Source organism: Myotis yumanensis, unplaced genomic scaffold (assembly GCF_028538775.1).
Source record: "Myotis yumanensis isolate MYYU_CA2020_CCGP unplaced genomic scaffold, mMyoYum1.0.hap1 SCAF_10, whole genome shotgun sequence".
Classification (NCBI taxonomy): domain Eukaryota; kingdom Metazoa; phylum Chordata; class Mammalia; order Chiroptera; family Vespertilionidae; genus Myotis; species Myotis yumanensis.
The window spans coordinates 7017299-7037014 of NW_027223761.1; the positions used below are offsets into that span (position 1 = coordinate 7017299).

Below are 19716 nucleotides of genomic sequence, written 5' to 3' on the forward strand. Positions count from 1 at the left end.
CGCAGACACCCTTCGAGCCCCAGCACCACCCCAGGTGCGGCCAGCCTGGGCAGGACCGAGGGAGGTTGGCTCCCGGGCGTATTCGGCCCGTCTCACCCAGTCCCGCCCCGCAGGCCACCTTCCAATTAATTTCCTTCCAATGTGCACGGATCCGCCCACCAGGCCTCTAGTAATAGCATAATGACGGATATATAGAAGGGTACAACACAGAGAGTGAAACTTGGCATAACTATGGGTTCAGGTAATAAAATGTATCAGTACTGGTTCCTTACATATCACACTAATAATACAAGAATTTACTAACAGGAAAACCAGTGGGGGGGCGGGGAGGCATCGTGTGTGAGAACACTCTGTACCGGCTGCTCACTTTTCTGGTAGATCTAAAGCTGTTCCAAAAAAAGGTTTTTATTTGAAAAAGCAACTGAACAGAGGATTTGAATTATGAATGCCATTTGTACCGTGGGTCTCCCGAATTAGGGTCGAGAAAGACCAAAGTCAGGGCTCGAAGAACAACTACTTAATGTTGCTGTCTTTCTGGTTTCCTGTTGTAGATTCTGGGGCAGCCGTTCCCACCTGTGGGGTCCATATGACACCTGTAAAATGGGACAGTTTCATTCCTACCTCAAGGGGGGGCGGTGAAGACTAGGGGTGTCCATGTCAGCGTTCAGTAAACGTCAGCTTTTATTCAGCCATCGTTAGCCGGGAGTTGTTCCGTTAAAGCCTCCGTGGCCCTACCTATGTTGATTTGTCTTGCAGTTCTTATCATTAGAAGAGTCCTGACTAAGATGAGAATATTCCCCGGGGAGAGGGTGAGGTGTGGACCCTGGGCTGCCGGCTGGAGGGAGAGGACAAGGCCAGGTGGCCTGCGTCAGGCTGAAATGGCTGCAGGGGAGTCGGCGGCGCGAAGGTGCCGGTTCACGGATCGCGGCTCAGGCAGGCTCTCTCCATCTTGGCTCCCTGGACATCTGCAGCTCAATCATTCTTTGTCGTGGGTGCTGTCCTGAGTATTATAGGATGTTTAGCAGCATCCCTGGTCTCTTCCCACCCCATCCCAGTCATGACAACCCAGATGTCTCCAGGCAGTGCCAAATGCCCACTGGGGGCACACAACCCCTGCCGATGGCTTAGACTCTAAGGCAGTGATGGCGAAACTTTTGAGCTCGGCGTGTCAGCATTTTGAAAAACCCTAACTTAACTCTGGTGCCATGTCACATATAGGAATTTTTTTGATATTTGCAACCATAGTAAAACAAAGACTTATATTTTTGATATTTATTTTATATATTTAAATGCCATTTAACAAAGAAAAATCAACCCAAAAAATGAGTTCCCGTGTCACCTCTGACACGCGTGTCATAGGTTCGCCATCACTGGCTTAGAGTCTAAGCCTTAGACTCTCAAGTGGTTCTCAACCTTCTGGCCCTTTAAATACAGTTCCTCATGTTGTGACCCAACCATAAAATTATTCTCGTTGCTACTTCATAACTGTAATGTTGCTACTGTTATGAATCGTAATGTAAATATCGGATATGCAGGATGGTCTTAGGCGACCCCTGTGAAAGGGTCGTGCGACCGCCAAAAAGGTCGCGACCCACAGGTTGAGAACCGCTGGCTTAGAGAGCGGTGTGTCTGAGGTAGGGCAGATTTCGGAGGGAGAGTAGTCCTGGTGGCAGTAAGACGAGGGTGTAGACATGGGAGTAGGCGGCTGGACTGGAGGGAGGAAGAGAACCGGGAGATAAAGAGTTCAAAGTATCAGGATGTTGCCCTGGCAACAAGGCGGGGTAAGATACCCTGAAAACCCCTCTGCTACAAACACCTGGAAATGCTGGAGAAAAAAGAACAAAAATTACTTCTGATGTAGAGCTAAGTTTTTTAAATGAGATGTATTGGATGAGGTTACCCACTTCTCTGCCTATGCATAGATTTGGGTACCCCTCAACTCAGCGAGAATATAAAAGTCTCAAGTTTCCTCATGCTACCTCTTTAGAGTCGAACCACCCCGGGCCCCTGGGAATCCCTGGTCTGTCCTTTCCTGCAGTGACCCTCAGCACATGCTCTGAGAGCCTTTCACGCTGTGGTTGTATCAGGAATTGGTTCCTCGCATTTCAGGGTAGCGGTTCATTGCATGGGCGGACTTCCCCGTGCCCCTCCCTCTCCTGGGGCAGGACATTCGGGTTATTTCCAGGACTTCACTACCATGCACGCTGCTGCTGTAAACGCTCATGTATGGGTTCTGGTGTGAATGCAAGTTTTCATTTCTCTCGGGTAAATAACCAGAAGAGGGATTGTTGGGCCAAACGGTATATTTTTAATTTTATCAGAAAGTGCCACCCTAGCTGGTTAGGCTCAGTGGATAGAGCGTTGGCCTGCAGACTGCAGGGTCCCGGGGTTCAATTCCCAGTCAAGGGCACATGCCCGGGTTGCGGGCTCGATCCCCAGTAAGGGGGCGTGCAGGAGGCAGCCGGTCAATGATTCTCTCTCATCACTGATGTTTCTATATCTCTCTCCCTCTCCCTTCCTCTCTGACTTCAATAAAAATATATTTTTTTTATAAAAGTGCCCGCCCTGACCAGTTTGGCTCAGTGGATAGAGCGTCGGCCTGTGGATCGAAGGGTCCCAGGTTCAATTCCAGTCAAGGGCATGTACCTTGGTTGCGGGCATATCCCCAGTGGGGGGTGTGCAGGAGGCAGCTGATCGATGTTCCTCTCTCATCGATGTTTCTAACTCTCTATCCCTCTCCCTTCCTCACTGTAAAAAGTCAATAAAAAATATATATATATATTTAAAAAGTGCCCAATCATTTTTCAGATCCCATACCATTCTACATCCCAGCCGTGGGTGAGACCCAGCTCCTTCACAGCCTTGTCCACACTTGGTATGGCCAGTCTCATTTTAGCCATAGGTCTGGAAGGGGCATCTGTGGCTTTAATTGGCATTTCCCTAGCGACTAATGATGTTAAGCATTTTCTCATGGGCTTATTTGCTGTTTCTATGTCTTCCTTTTTTTTAAAAAAAATGTTTTTATTGATTTTTAGAAAGAGGAAGGGAAAAGGAGAGAGAGATAAAAACATAGATGAGAGAGAAACATCAATCAGCGGCCTCCTGCACACCCTCTACCGGGGATAGAGCCCAAAACCCAGGCATGTGCCCTGATCTGGTTCATGTGTCTCCACTCAACCACTGAGCCACACCAGCCAGGCTTGGTTAATTTTTATGTAAGGTGTGAGGTATAGGTTGAGGATCTTCTCTCTCTCTCTCTCTCTCTCTCTCTCTCTCTCTCCTCTCTCTCTCTCTCTCTCTCCCCCTCATCTCCAATTGTTCCAGCAGCATTTGTTGAAAGACTATTCTCTTTTCATTTACTTGCATTTTCATCTTCATTAAAAATCCAGGGAGTGTGTGTGTGTCTTTCCAAATTTGTTTTGCTTATTAAATCGGATTGTTGATCTTTTCAAAACTGCCAAACCTTTAGCTAGATTAACTGAGAAAAAAAGAAAGAAGACTCAAATCATGAAAATCAGAAATGAAAGGACAAATAGTGTATGTTCCACTCTATCTTGAATGGGCCAGTTCATAAAGACAGAAAGGAGCACAGAGCTTGCTGGGGCTGGTGGGGGGCGGGGAGTGGGGTGGGGGCGGGGGAGATGGAGAGTTGTTGCCTAATGAGAAGTTTCAGTTTGGGACGAGGAGAGAGTTCTGGAAGTGGTGGTGATAGTTGCCCAATAGTGTGGATGTTCTTGATGCCCCTGAGCTTGTTCACCTTTCATTGTTTTAAAATGGCAAATTGTATGTCATGTGTCTACATTTTACAATAAAATAAAAGATCTTGATGTTGACCTTGCTTGGAGACCCTCTCCCGTGCTGGCTTTGAAGAAGCAGCTGCCATGCAGGGAGTGAGCCATGTGGCCGGGAGGCGAGGGAGCCCCCAGCCTCCAGCCAGCAAGGCCCAGAGGCTGACGAACAACCTGCAAGGAACCGATTCTGCCCAGAACCACGGAGCTTGGGAGCAGATCTGTCCCCAGGAGAACCTCCTGTGAGGAGGCAGCCCCGCCCACCTCGAGGCTCTTGGACCCTGAAGCGGAGACAGTCACTGGCACAAATGCCCTAGTTCCCCGGAGACCCCTGGCCTAGGAGCACTGAGAGGTGAGCTCTTCCAGCGTGGGAACCAGGAGCTTCCGGTGCGGGGAGCTGGGCTGGAGGGATCCCCCGGGCACTGTCTCTGGCCGGGCAGCACCCACCGGGAGAAGATGCTGGAAGGAGCCGCGGCCACCAGGTGGCGCCCGTGCACTTCCCTTGAGGGAGTGGGGTCGGGAGGGGCGATGCTGGCTGTCCCAGAGGAAACCGGCCCCGCCTGCGGGGTGCCAATGTGGGTGTGGCCACGCCCCCAGGCTGTCTGTGCCACCTTTGTAGACAGACTGACAGACAGACCTGGAGCGCATCCTATCCTGCCAATTGGAGGATGGCCTTGGGCAGTGACTTGGCCTTCCCCTGCCTCAGTTTCCTCACTGTGACGGGAAGCGCGCCCCCTTGGGGCCACGCCGGTCTCTCGCTTCTCCCGTGGCCTTTGTGTGGACTTGGCTGCATCGAGTAGACCCCCCACCCCCTCCCCGCCTCCGTGTGCCAGTCTTGTTCTGGGCACTGAAGCGGCATGGCAACAGGCCCGGAAGAGAGGCTCTGAGTGGCCTCTGCTGGGCAGCCCTCCCTGAGCTCCCAGGAGGGCCTGGTGCCTCCAGTGTGTGCCCACCTCTTCCTCTTCCCATCTTCCTTGTGCCTCACCCACTACACGTGTGCTCCTGGGGGCAGGGTGGGCAGCTTCATCTCTGAATCCCCACTTGGTTAGCAAACAGTGGGCGCTCAATAAGTGCCCGGTAAGCTAATGCTAAACAGGCCTTTCCCGCAGGCCAGGAATGGCTGCCTGGTCACTACAGTCTGGTGGCCTCCAAGGCAGGGGACAGCCCAGGGCTTGGACCTGCGGCCCCCAGATTGGGACAGCCTGCGTGGAGGGGCTGTCTGGAGTCCAGTGCTGGCCCTCGTGCTCCACTCGGCAGGGCCCCCCTAGAAGGGTCTGCCCTGGCCTGGGATGCTGGGCACAGCTTGACTTGTATCCCAGGAAGGGCTATTGGTAGGAAAATTGCAGGTTTTCGCCTGGAGGGGTCCCTGGCTACAGGTGGAGAGCGCTGGGTTGGGCTGGCCGCCGGTGGTGGGGCCCCAGCAGGCAGCAGCAGGGCTCGGGCAGGAGAACGCCCTGCTTGTAGGAATATTTAGGATGGTCCGTTGGACTCAGGGACGAAGCACAGGTTTCCAGCTCAGGTGAGCAACAATGCACGTGGAGTCCCTGGCTGGGGCTGAGGGACAGGCAGGCCCTGTGACATCCCATGCCTGACTCCTTGAATGTAGGGGTACCAGGCAGAGGCCCCTGATCACAAGCTGAGCCAGCCCAGTGGGGCCCCTTGTCCTACCTGCCCGGAAAGGAACAGGGCACCTGGTCGTGAGAACGCCCTCTGCACCCTGGCTCATGTGGGTTCGGGGCTCACGTGGGTTCGGGGCTCACGTGGGTTTGGGGCTCCCATGGGTTCGGAGCTCCCGTGGGTTCGGGGCTCACGTGGGTTCAGGGCTCACGTGGGTTCGGGGCTCAGGTGGGTTCAGGGCTCACACGGGTTCAGGGCTCACGTGGGTTTGGGGCTCACGTGGGTTCGGGGCTCACGTGGATTCAGAGCTCACGTGGGTTCGGGGCTCACGTGGGTTCGGGGCTCACGTGGGTTTGGGGCTCACGTGGGTTCGGGGCTCACGTGGGTTCAGGGTTCATGTGGGTTCGGGGCTCACGTGGGTTCAGAGCTCATGTGGGTTCGGGGCTCACGTGGATTCAGGGCTCCAGCTCCAGGTGAAACTCAACCAGCGACGGGTGAAGCCTGCCCTTCACAGAGCAGCCTGTCTCAGAGCAATGCTGCCAGCTGGCCCAGAGCTCAGGACCGCAGGGATGACAAGGTAGCACTGGAACGCCCGCCTCCCAGCCACGGCCCATGCAATCACAGCCCCTGCGATCACCTGTGCAGGAGGGCTCAGGTGTGACAGGGAGGGAGAGGCAGGAGGGCTCAGGTGTGTGACGGGGAGGGAGAGGCAGGAGGGCCCAGGTGTGTGACGGGGAGGGAGAGGCAGGGGGGCTCAGGTGTGTCACAGGGAAGGGAGAAGCAGGAGGGCTCAGGTGTGTGATGGGGAGGGAGAGGCAGGGGGGCTCAGGTGTGTCACAGGGAAGGGAGAGCAGGAGGGCCCAGGCTGGTTGGGCTCAGTGGCTGTTCACAGTCGGCTCAGTCAGCGGAGGCCTGAGAGGGGGAAGGGGCCCCTGGGCCCGTGGACCAACCAGTGAGGAAAGACGGGCTGAGGACTGGCAAGGGCGGCGTGGAAGTTCTGACCCCGTCTCCCCTCCCTGTGTCCTCTCCATCCCTGGCTCTTATAACATCTCAACCGATCTGGGAGTTACTATCCTGGTCTTTATCACGGGCCATTTGAAATCCCTTTTTGGAGGAGGAAGAGCTCAAATGAGAGGAGCTATTACCCAGGCCTGGCTCAGGAGACCTCTGTGATGGGGACCTGGGGTCAGACGAAATCCGTCTCCTCCTCAGGCTTCTGGGTAGAGAAGCAGGAGTGGCCGCCCCTCCCCCGCCCCAGGTCCATGACGGATGCTATGCCGTTTCCCCACTTCACAGGCGAAGCCGCCAAGCTCCAGCACATTCCACGCTTGCTCGGAGCGGGTGGCAGCGGCTGCAGACCCGGCCTGGGTACCCAGCCTTGCGTGCTGCCCGTCAGCTCCCGCTGCCGTGGACAGGGGAAGGCCCACTCACTCACACGCAATGGCTTCGATGGAGCCGTGCGGTCCGAGAGAGAGAGAGAGAGAGAGAGAGAGAGAGAGAGAGAGAGAGAGCGCACTCGCCCTGGGAATCTGCTTGCGGAGAGCCAAGTGCGGTTACGTGGGGATTGCCTGGTGCCTTCAGCCCTTGGCGCTGCTCAAGGGTCAACTCTAGTTAGAGAGCCGGGCTTACCCTGACAGCGGCCCCAGTGGAGGGTTGTCTCCTCTGTGCCACAGTGGGCACGTTTTAAAACGGGGAGGGAAGCCCTAGCTGGTTTGGCTCAGTGGATAGAGCATCGGCCTGTGGACTGAAGGGTCCCAGGTTTGATTCCAGTCAAGGGCACATGCCTGGGTTACAGGCTCAATCCCCAGTAGGGGGCATGTAGGAGGCAACCAATCAATGATTCTCATCATTGATGTTTCTCTCTCTCTCTCTCCCCCTTCCTCTCTGAAATCGATAAAAATATATTTTAAAAAAGAAAATAAAATGGGGAGGGAAGCTGATCCTCCCCAGGTTCAGGGGGAGCGCAGTGCGTTCTCTGCATCAAGCAGGACAGTAGCTGGTACACGGCAAGGACACAGGTGTGGCTCTGAGGGCCACTGGTGTTGGGAAGCAGGAGCCAGGAACCCAGGGCAATTGTCCCGCCGAGGGGAGCGGGCCCTGCACTCGCTGGGGCCTGGGGCTCCCCAGGTTCCAGGGTGACCTGGGTCAAGGGGCTAATAATGACCACCTGAGGCGAGTGCACACCTGGGGCCACTGCGAGTGGGGGCTCAGCAGGTCCAGGCTGAGCATGTGGCTCAGGTGCGGTTCACATGGTGGGTGCAGATCTCATGCCCAAATCAAACTCCACATGGTTCACCACCTAATGGTCCAGGGAGAGGGGGATTAGAGGAAAGGGCGGTCTCCACAGGGCACCAGAGACCCCTCCTGCTGAGTGTGGGCAGGTCTGGGCACCAGAGCGAAGCCCAAGGAAACGGCCCAGGCATAGCAAACTCCAGGGCCTCTCGTATCTGCAAAGGCTCCCCTTGGCGAGGTGGGCGGGCGGGGCCACAGAATGGAAAGCTCTGAATGGAAAGCGGTCATCGCTTTAATTCCTGCCAGGGTCTGACACAACAGGGCCCACCCGCCCCAATCACTGCCCGCTCCATCACCATGATCGTTTACAAAAATAAATATGAAAAAAAGCAACATTTTAGTGACCGTGGATTAATCCGACCGTAATTAAATGTCGTTAAACATCTGGCGGAGCTCCTGAATTGCACCAAAGGATTTGGAAGCACTTGGTTTGGTCTCAGGGGGAACATGGAAGGAGGGCAGGGCCCAGCCCCCGGAGGGTCCAGCTGGAGCCCAAGGCCGCCTCCGCCACCTCAGATTTCTGAGTCCGCGTACATCCCGTTAATCAAGTAGTCCACCTGCGTGTAGTCCTTCTTCTTGTAGTTCTCGTAGGCCTGCAGTGCAAACAGGACCAAGACCGCGAAGAGAAAGGCCGTCCCAAGCAGGAGCATGGCCAGCAGCGCCCCTCTGTTCACCGGGGACAGGGGCAGGGCCCTGGTGGTGACGGCCAGGTACTGGCCCTGGGTGCTGAGCTGGCATGAGTCTGTGGTTGGCACCTTAGGGTCCCCTGAGCTCCCGGGGGTTGAGCTGGTGGAAGCAGGGCCACCTGTGGCCTCAGGCCACACCTGCTCCGGAGTGGAGGGCGTGGCAGGCCCCGTGGCCCCCCGTGGAGATGAGACAGGGCTTAGCGGTGTTGTGAGGGACGTGGCCTCCGCCCCAGGTGTGGGGCTGGCCTGTGGCACAGGAGCTGGCACTGTGCTGGCCGCTGGCCCCTCAGCTGTCACCGCCGTGGTGGACACGGCAGCCACGGAGGGGGTGGGCTCTGGGGTTGTGTTCTCGAGGGCCGGGGTGGGCCTACTTGCTGTGTCTGCCACGGGTCGGGCGGTCGACGGCTGGGTGGTGGGACCTTGTGTGAATGTGTTAAGTGCGTGGGGACTCGTGGGGAGCGTGGGGCTGGCTGTGGAGTGGCGGGGGGTGTGCTCGGCGGGGCCCTGCGAGCCCTGGGCGCTGCTGGCATTTGCCATGGTGGCGGCAGCAGTCTGCGTGGTGGTGGCCAGCGTTGTCCTAGGTGCTGCTGTTGCCAACGTACCGTTGCTGGGTGCCTGGGTGTGGGGTGTGCTGAGAGCGGCCGTGGACGCCGGGGTTGGCTGTGTGGACATCGGCGTGGGCACCCTGGAGTCCGTGAGGTTGGCGGGACCCACGGTAGCTGCTGAGGTGCTCCCATTGGTCCCGGGTGTCTTCCCTGACGTGACTGCAGGGGAGCTGTGGGCGGCTCCCGAAGTCTCTCTGGCCAACGTGACAGGAGAGGGTGTCGTCGCGCCTTCCGAGGTTCTGTTAAAGATGCTGTCAGTCGTTTCCCTGGATGTGCTTTTTGTGACTAAATCAGCCTGCGTCTGGTTTAAGACGAAGGTCCCTTAATGTCAGGAAGGGGAGAAAAAGGCACAGTCAGGGGACTAGCTGGCGGCTTCGCTGGCCTGTCTCCTGGGCCCGGAGAGACGAGGGCGGGGTGTGCGCAGCTTCCCGTCTCCTCGCTGCCACACCTGGCCTGCAGCCCACCCCAGGGGCAGCTGGCACTTTGGTTTTAAAACTGCTCTGCCCTCTCTGAACCCCAAGCCCATGGAAGGCTTAAGAGCTTCCCTCTTTGATCCAATCCCCAAAACAGCAGACAGGGTGAGCCTCACATCACAGGTGTGACCCCTCATTAAACCCTCAAACACCGTGTGGCTTACAGAGCAGATAACCCGCCGCCCAGGTATTCCCACCAGAGGCCTCTCGGCTTCATGAAGGCTCTGCAGCGGGATGCCTGGGGGGAGGAGGGGAGGCCCTGTCAGAGCGGCAGCCACCAAGTGTCTGAGGTCCGAATGGACAAACTCCCCAGCAAAGACCAGGCTTCTGGAAGTAAGGAGGCTTTGCAGGGTCCAGCCAGAGACACTCTCAGGGCTCCGAGGCCCGGCCCAGTGGGGGCTCCCTACCCTCACTGGGCCTGCAGAAGCTCCGCCTGACAGCCCTTCCCAGCCTGGCTCCCGTGGAGCTCGGGGGCTCCCCACTCTCAGCCAGGGCTCGCAGACACCCCTCGGGCTGAGGGTGCGCTGGGGCCCCTGGGGCCTGTCCAGCAATCCCCCCGCTTTCTCACTCACCTGGATCCCGGGGCGCCACTCGGCTCTCAGAGAAGGATAAGGAGGAAATGCAAGCGAGCACCAGGGCTGTCCACATCTTGTGGGTGAGCCGGGAGCAAGGCTGGGCAGTCCCCGAGGCTCCCAGCTGCCGCTCAGGCTGCTAACGATGCCAGCTATGTGGCCGAGGGATCTGTGATCAAGAGACAAGGCGTCCGGTCAGTCACGCACAGCCTGGCCTGGCCTGGGCACAGCACTGCACCATGTGCAGGGCTCTGGCCTGGTCTGGCTGCCAACGAGCCAAGTGCCTCGACCAGGCTGGCACCGGAAGAGCGAGCCGCGTCTCAGCCACAGCGGTTAGTGATCTGACCAGCGTCTGTGTTTGATGGTTTAAAGCACCTCCTGACCCAGTTCCACTGAGTCTCAACCCCACAAGTGCCCACTGCCCACCCCCGAGCTCAGAGTTTGAAGGAGCAGCAGGGCAAGGGCCGAGGCCTCCTGATCACCAAGATGGGCCAAGTCTTCCTCCTCAACGTCTCCTGTGGCCACGGGACACAGACCGGGCCCACGGCACCTCTGTGCGCCCGGGACGGCGGACCAGGCCCTTCACATGGAGACGCCACTCAGCCAGCCACCCACCCGCCCAGCCACCCCAGTGCCCGCTCCTGTGCCAGGCAGCGCACAGGACAAGAAGGTGGAAGCCACACAGCTCCCTCCAGGAAGCCTGCCGTCCTCGGGAGACACAGAAAAGAGGTCCCTGCGGGCTGGCGCAGACATGGAGCGGAGGTGTGACTCGAGCAGGAAGCTTGGAGGAGAAGGCTCCTGGCGGGTCTTGAAGGGTAAGTTGAAGGCGGGTCCTCTGGGAGACCGGGTGAGGGTGGGAGACAGGGTGCTGCAGGGGCCCAGAGGAGGCACTGAACTCAGGTGGGTGGGTGGGTGGGAGTGGGTGTCAGAGAAGGTTTGCTGAGAAAGTGGCACCTGAGCCATGTTCTAGAACAGTGATGACGAACCTTTTAAGCTCGGCGTGTCAGCATTTTGAAAAACCCTAACTTAACTCTGGTGCCGTGTCACATATAGAAATTTTTTGATAGTTGCAACCATAGTAAAACAAAGACTTATATTTTTGATATTTATTTTATATATTTAAATGCCATTTAACAAAGAAAAATCAACCAAAAAAATGAGTTCGAGTGTCACCTCTGACACGTGTCATAGGTTTGCCATCACTGCTCTAGAAGATGGATGGGATCCGCCTAATGGGAGGCAAGTGGGAGACAGTAGCAGGGCGGGGCCCAGGGACAGTGTGGCGAGAACTACGATTAGACTGGACAGGTAGGTTGTCCTCCAGGTGAGGGGTGGGGAGGGCACAGGCCGGCAGGCAGGGACGAGGCCCCAGGAGGCTGTGGAATTGGTGAGGGGGCGCCACTGTTGAGACCAGGGGAGGGGGCAGGCTGAGAGGACTGGTTGCAGGAGCCCAGCGTACATCCCATTAATTAAATAGTCCACCTGCGGGAGACAGCCTGACGGCAGAAACTTCCGGAAATGCCACCATGGCCAAGCCTCACCAGGATGAGGACTGGGGTGCACGGGGGTGTTGCCGCACTCACCCCAGGTCCCTCTCAAGTGTCGCAAGCTGGGACTCCTTGCTGCAGGGGTGCCACGGGGAGCTGAGGGGCCAGCTGACCTCAAGTGTCCCGTCACCTCAGCCCTGCCCAACGGCCCGAGTCCCACCTGGCCTTCCCCGGACAGCAGCCTGGCCACACTCGGTCAGGCTGGTCCCTGACTCACCGCTCGATTGGGGCAGAGGGCAGGCCGGTGGAACTCTAAGGGCAGGCAGGCAGCAAGAGTGGGGCTCCCCAGCGTCCCTCAAAAGTCAATCCTGCCTGAAGCCACCTTACGCCTTCGGTTTCCCCACGGGGCCCTCACCGTGTGGGTCCCGAGTTCCACGGAGCATCACGGGAGGGACCGAGGGCACGGAATGAACATCCTGACCGGCTCCTCGCCCAGCACGGCCCTGCAGCCAGGTGGCTCCTGGTGACCGGCATAGGCTCTCTGTCTCCTCCCGCCCCCATCAGCCAGAAGCGTCACAAGTGAATCACCGCTGCCCTGACCCACTTGCCCCCACCCCCACCCCCACCCCACAGCTGCCCAAAAGGCCCTGGCAACCCACAAAGTTGACCCTGCCTCCACGGCTCAAACCCCCACCTCCCTAGATAACCCCAAAGCTCCTTAACACGGCCCAGGCGGCCTCCAAAGTCTGGCCCCACTGGCCTCTCCGCTACCCTCGGCCCCGTCCCGGGCACGTGGAATACCTGTCGTTCCCAGTGCAGAGCCTGGCTTAGCCAGCAGCCCACAGACAGCCCGTGCAGCAGAAAGGGATGTTTCTGGGGCAGCCACATGGTGGCTTTCTGCCTCCTGTGGTAAGTGCGGACGGTTGTAGGGTGGCCCCATGACTGCAAACCCCATCTGAGCACAAACTCTTCCGGAAGCCGGCACATCCCCTGGTGCTTCTGACCCCTCCCCACGAGTCACGGACTTTATCTCACTTCATCCTGCACTTGCCCTCCAGAATCATCTGCAAGGGCTCCTGAGCTCACAGGTTTGGAAGGTTGCTCAGCCCTACAAACCACAGATTTGCATCCATCCTCTAGAGAGCAAGGGCATTCTTTGTTTTGACAGACAAGTGGGGGTGGGGAGGGGAGAGAAGAAACAGTCACTGTCATGAGAGAGAAGAATCGGAGTGAAGGTCCCAGGCACGAAGAACTCGCCCCTCCACCCCCCATCTGCCGAGGCCATGCAGCTGGGCTCCTGGTAAATGAATGCATTTAAATGGCTCTCTCCAGCCAGTCACATCTGGGCATGCGTGGCCCTGCGCCTGAGCCTGGAGCTGGGTCCCCTGGGGTGGGATGACGTGTCAGGGCTTCCTGAATGCACCCCAGGCCCCAGGCCCTCCGATGTCCCCTCGCTACAAGCCTCTAGAGCAGAGTTGGCAAACATTTCCTGTAAAGAGCTAGACAGCAAATATTTTAGGCTTTGTGGGCCACGCAGTCCTGGAGGATATGTACACGATGGGCGTGGCTGTGTCCCGCTAAAACTTTGTTTGCAAAGACAGGTGGCAGGCAGGCCTGGTTTACAACCCCTGCTCGAGCAGTGAACTTCGGGGTTCTTAGACGCAGGGAGCGCCTGATCCGATGTGCCGAGCGGATTTCCTCCTCCCCGCCTCACCCTGGGACAGACGTGGACCATTTCCCTCCTGTCCTGCGACAGGTCTTCTCCCAGAGCCCCTTCTGACAGAGGCACCTCCTTTACCCCGGCGTCAGCGAGGTGCTGTGCACGGGAGCTCCCGCAGTATTATGGTATGGCGACAAGCAGAGAAGCTTTTGCGGTGACTGGCATTTGTGTCACAGAAACAGATGAAGGCCACAGCCCACCACACGGTCCCCACCTGTCCCCACCTTTGGACCACCCTCCCCGAGGACCTCAGAAGGCAGAACCTCTGCCGTGAAGAGCCACAGTCCGGGCCCCTCCTGGATATTGGGAGGCTCGGCCCTCAGGGCTTGGCTGTCTTTCCTTCCCCTTGAGGCTCCCTGAGCTTGCAGGGTCCCCTCCGAGCTCACTGTGCCGTCACCAAGCAGGTGACCCCGGCCCTCAGACACTCACCAGAGGCAGGTGCTCAGGGCACGCCCCCGGGCTGGGCCATCCACCTGCTCGGAGAGCTGCGGGCTCGGTGCGGTGTGCTTGCCAGGCGAGGTCTGGCTCTGCAGGAGGTGAGCACAGCTGTGAGGAGCGCTCCCGGGCCGCGGCATGCTTTGTGGAACATGCGGGACACGGGCAGATGCTCCGCTCTGGTAACTGTCGCATCTGGGGTTTGAAAAAGAGTGAACACTTCTTAGGAAAAGCAGGAGGAAAACGGTCCGTGAGGAGGGGGGCAGCATTCAGTAGATCATGGCTGGGAAAACGAGACTATGATCAAAACTTTCCCTGGCACAGCTTCCGGGGAGCACTTCCACTGCCTGCATTCCTCCTAAGGAAGCAATAGGACAGGTGTGCAGAGTGGAGAGCGACAGAGATGTGCATCACGGTGCTATTTATAATAGTAAAAAATCGGAATGGTTACGTAAAATAGGGCCCCATCCATATATATAATACTACGGCAGCTGTTAAAAAATACACAAATGTCTATTTACTGGCATGGGAAGATGCCCAGCGTGGAATGTGAAGTGAAATGAGCAGGTCACACACAGCACACACACCACGATCCTGTTTTTGGTTAAACAACCGTCTGGAAAGATTTATACCAGAATGTCCATAATGGTTATCCCTGGGGAACAGATTCACAGGTGATTTTCATTTTCTACTTTAGATCTTTTTATTTTTTAAACAAGCTTGTATCACTTCTGGGAAACACTCCGAAAGGCTCCAATGAAAGAGAGCAAGGTCTGATTTTCTTCAAGTAATTTGAGCTCCCAGGCAGAAGAGGCCCACCTGACACAGTTTCACCCGCGGATTTTATAATTTAGAGAAACTTTATTATTTACATGACAGGAGATGCATTTTTTTAAGAGCCAATCAAAACGTTAGAGGAATCCAGGGATACGACAGCAATGCAAAGATATTAATCAGCATAAAGGCCCACTCCCTAACACAAATGCTCACCTAGGCACACATATACATATCTGCACAGGCACACACATGTGAGCATGCAGTCACACTCGTGTGTACACAGCTGCTTGCATATCCATTGACACACAGTTACACATATATGCGCACTGCCACATGTATACATATGCAGTCACACCCATGCATGTGTACAAACAATCACACACACAATTACACAAGGCGAGTGCACACACGGAGCATTTCTATCAGGCTGTATCAGGAAACTCCACAAGATTCTCGGTTAACTTCTGCCGGATGCCATCACTGCCTGTTCACTCCCACGGAACCGGGAATTGGCTGCTGTGCAGACTCGAGAACAGGCCCTTGCTGTGCCATGACTTCATCCCTCTGGTATGGTCCTGCCTCCACTTTCCAACAGCCTACTCGGAATGTCAGGATTAATTTGTGGGGACCTGTGCTAATCTGGGAAGTTGACTCACAACAGACAAACCATTCACAAGATTTAAAATAACAGTTTCCCCTGCAAAGGCTTCAGTGAACCTTAAAAGAGGGTCAGGCCAGTTATTCTCATCATTATCTGGAGACTAGGCAGATCACGATCTCAGACTACGCTAGATGGAAAGTAAAGAGACCCCTGGGCAAGAGGGAAATAGCAAGAAAGAATGAAGTTAGTATTAAGTGGGAGGGAGACCAGGGCAGATGGAAAGATAGGAGGTTAGGCTGGTGCTGGGAGTTCCCCCTTTTCAGGGGGAACAAGTTCTGCAGAGAAGAGGCAGCACCCCCATGAGCCAGGCGCCACTCCATCAAAAAGGCAGCCCCATGCTTGGCTGGCCTGGCTCAGTGGTTGAGCATCGACCTATGAACCAGGAGGTCACAGTTGGATTCCCAGTCAGGGCATATGCCTGGGTTGCGGACTTGATCCCTAGTAGGGGGTGTGCAGGAGGCAGCCGATCAAGGATTTTCTCTCATCATTGATGTTTCTCTTTCTCCCTTCCTCTCGAAAATCAATAAAAAGAGGTATTTTTTTTTAAAAAAAGGGAGCCCAAGACAGCTCTTGGTGTCACCTTCCTGATCCTGTTCTGGCCTCCCAACACCTCCTGTCTCTGATTACTTGTGTTCCCAGCCTTGGCTTGGTTTTAAACTCTTTTATGAACCTGTTTGTTACATGCAGGGTGCTGCGTGCAAGGTACGTGAAACCAGACTGCTTCCAATGCTTGATTCCTTTTTCTGGCTTTCACAGGTTCCTAAGACTCAACACGGGAACCCTCAGGCTTGGCAAGGGACTACACACCCGTTACCCCACGTTCCATGGTACTGGTAATACTTATGTATCAGCAGCGTCATGACCCCAGCCCCTACTCCAAGCTGGAGAAACTGTACGTACCAAGGAGTAGGGACTGTGAGAGCAAATACAGGATAGACCGACGGCACCTATCCTGACACACCACCTGGCTGAACTTTGATAGCAGAACCCAAGGGACACAGGCGTGTGGTTTTGTGTATATAGACGTTGTCCTGTGGTCCAAAGGGTGTGTCCCTGTGGCAAACGGGGCCTGGAGCAGTGGACATTGTCTTAATTACACTGATTGCTTCCGGGTTTCTGAAAGTTTTGGTATCACAGTTAAATGCTGATCGACAGCCTAGTTTTTGTTCGCAATGTGCCTGTGTGGCAAGTTTGGCATATAAGCAGAAAAACCGGTATTCTAGGTACTTCCCTCGCCGATTTATTGAAATTTTAGAGATGCTTCCTTTGGGGAGAAAACAAAACATTATAGGCAGAATTGTTAAGTGCCACATATATGTTTTATGGCAAACTCTGTGGATGCTGACTCCTCGTATTAGCCTAACAGTTAAATGCACACACTGTTAAGCAGCCACCCAGACACACGGAGGAGGTAGAGAAGTAGATGGAAAAGTACAACCCCTCCCTGATAGAAAGGGCCCGCCGAGGTCTGCGTCACCTAAAGGGCCAACACTCCCTGGGCCCATCCTTGCCCTTGGAGGACCTTTCAGTGCCCCGCCTACACGGGAGTGTCCCAACTTCCCATCTGCTGCTCCCAAACTGGAACACCCTGGCTCCTGCCTCTCGGGCCCCCAGCCAGGCTCCTCCTTTGGAGTCTTAGCCCCCAACTGACTCCTTCTGTTTCTTCCTCTCCCCCATTCCGTGCCAGTGTGGCGGAAAAAGGGACCACGTACTAAAACTGACAAGCTCGGGGGAGGCCAGCATGGCGGGCGCTGCAAACTCAGAAACGGAAAGTAACCACACAGGATGGTCTGAACATAAGAATCCCTAGCGAGAAGCGGGTGATGGCGGTGGTATATCCTAGGCCCGTAGCTTCCTTGACCCATTACTTTACGTGAGCCTGTCTCCTCTTTTGACATCCAAGATAACATACCTACAGAATGTCAGAGTAATTTCCTTTTCCAGACAACTCAGGGCACACCCACCAACCAGAACACAGAACCCCCTCATTGTCATCTTGTTCCCCAAATACTGTCTATGCAAATGGTAACTCGCTTCCTGTGCCCACCAGTGTAAAAGTATGTGTGTGTCTGTCCGGGTTACTTTGCATTCGATCCCAGAGGTTCCCCCCACTTTGCTTTCTCCTGCCCCCTTAATCTATCACCAATGAATTCCAGGCAACCCTCCTCAAGTCTCCTCTAAGCTGCAAACTGCCCTTCTCCAGAGCATTTTCTCAACTCCGGGAGATTTTGCTTCCCAGCAATGGTCATCAGTTTGGCTCAAATAAACTCATAAAAATTCTTAATAGGTTTGGACATTTCTTAGTGGACACCTCCAATCCTCAGCACCTTGCACTCTGTGCCCCGGTTCACGTTTTCTCTTCTCCCCCGACTCTGCCTCTCGTGCCCCATTCATTCTCCGGCCCCCCACCTCCCTCTCTCAGCCCCAAGCCCGTCCCGGCAGCCGTGGCCACAGCATCCCGATGGCAGCGCAGGCCTCTTACCCGGGCGCGGCAGGCCTGCAGCGGCCGGGCGGCCCTCGGACGGCGTGAGGCGCCCGCGGTCCGGCGTGGGGACGTGGCCGGCAGTAGAGCAGAACCACCCGGAGCCAGAGCGCTAGGGCAGCCGCCCGGGCCCGCCCCGCCCCGCCCGGCCCCAGGAAGTGACGTCACTGGGAAGGCGTGCCCGAGGTGGGGCGTGGCGGCCTCTGCAGGCGCAGGGATCCGCTAGGCGGTGACTGGCGCCGCCGAATGCGAGTCGAGAAAGGGGCGTGGTTTATACAGGCCCCGCCCACTAAGGCGGTCCAGCTATGTCTCCCACGGGCCGGAAGTCGCTGTTCCAGACTGGTCTTTGGCGGAAGTGGTCCTTGCGGGTCTCTGTGGGCTTGGATGTGGGCACCTCGCTGCAGCGATCGGGGTGCCGGGCCTGGGGCAGGGTCAGATGAAATGTACCCCAATGGTTCACAGAGAACCGAGGGGGTGACCCTGCCATATTCCTGCCCTCCTCCCTCAGACTTGATCCAACCCCTGGGTGCCCGCGTTGGGGAGGGAAGGGTCTTACTTTTAATAGCAGCGATGGCAGCTTACAACTTGCCAAGCCTTGTGCTTGGTTCAGTGACTTTCCGGCAGGTCTGGTGACTTAATCACTGCAGTAGCACTGTGAGCTGCTTCGCCTCCATTTTACAGATACAGAAACTGGGATAACAACGGGGAAGTGGCGTATAGGGTTATGCTTATTTCAAAGGTATGCTAACCTAGATGCACAGGAACAGTCCACAGGGCCTGCTTAAGCCAAAGATAGGACGTTTACTAAGGAAGTTATATGCCTGGGGTGTGACTATGGACCATGACCTGCCCAGTTGGAAATTTATGATCAGACCATCCAGTGAGGTTACCTTGCATAGAAGCTCTTCTTCCTGCACGCATGGCAGTACACCAAAGGCTTTATTTTCAGACAGTTTTATAACCTGTCTTGCAGTCATGGGCTAGGAAACTAAACCAGACAGAAAATTAAGGTGTACAGAGACAGGATGAACTCACCAGCTCTGAGCTCTGGGAACAACTGAAAAGCAATTCGGAGCTATCACCACCCAGTTCAACCTCATAGTTTTAAATTGTGTGGAACTTACCCTGCATAGGAATTTGCTAAGACCTAGGCCAGTTGGTAGGGTTTGTGAAGACAAGATTTCTTGCTTTGTGTTTGCTTTAATTTTCCCAACTAGCTCAGATCTAATGTGAGAAGTGCTGTGTCTGTATTCACTTCACATGTGAAAATACACCAAAACATCCAGTTTTAGTTCTACTCTTGCCTTCTTCAAAAATCGATGTCTCTGTGACTCTGTGTTCCCATTTCCTTCTTGGCAAAATCGGGACCGTTTTACTCCTAGTCTGAGCCTTTCCTCTCAAGGGGCTCACGGTCTAGAGCGGGGGTCTGCTAGCCATTTGCTTTTGTAAATAAAGTTTTATTGGGAATACAGTTATGCCACCTGGTTGTGTATCATCTGGCTGCTTTTGCACCACAAGGGCCGAGTTGAGTAGTTGAGTAGTTAGATTATGGCTCACAAAGTCTGAGATATTTACTGCCTGGTTCTTTACAGAAAATGTTTGCCAACCCCAGTCTAGGATGTTACTAGAAAATGGGTTTCAGGCAACAATGGAAATATCTTGCCTAGATGGTCCAGAATACAAGGAAACACATTCTTTCATAGGGGAATCTGGTACCTTTTTGGTAGATTGGGTCACCTGGAGCCTAGTGCCTATTGAGCACAGCCCTGGACACTGCATAGTGTCTCTTCTGAAGAGTCCAGCCGGGTGGGCCAGTTTCTTCTGATGGCAATGATAAATTAAAGAAATAGAAGGATACACTAAGTCCTCAAGCTTCTGTCTCATGGCACAGGTCATGTCAGGCTTTCTATGCAGAAATAGCCAATAACAAACGCAAAGCTTTGTCCTCTTAGTTGTTGAATTACAATGTTATTTGAATTTAAGGCCATGCCAGAGTCCACATATGAACGTAGGGCTCTGGAGTAACACTATCTGGTGTCATATCCTGGCTCTCCTTCATTTTTAAAATATATATATTTTTTATTGATTTCAGAGAGGAAGGGAAAGGAAGAGATAGGTAGG

General features: G+C 55.3%; 1 protein-coding gene across 1 annotated transcript; it reads right to left on the reverse strand.

Annotated features, from left to right (window-relative positions):
- Positions 1-7907: 7907 nt before the first annotated feature.
- On the reverse strand, positions 7908-17695 carry CUNH11orf24 (chromosome unknown C11orf24 homolog). Its single transcript, XM_070426465.1, has 4 exons — positions 17596-17695; positions 13670-13870; positions 10034-10202; positions 7908-9309 (listed from the first exon to the last, which is right to left on the reverse strand). Exons 3-4 carry the CDS (start codon positions 10107-10109, stop codon positions 8210-8212), a joined length of 1176 nt encoding a protein of 391 aa, XP_070282566.1. The 5' UTR covers positions 10110-10202; positions 13670-13870; positions 17596-17695; the 3' UTR covers positions 7908-8209.
- Between the last annotated feature and the right edge of the window lie 2021 nt (positions 17696-19716).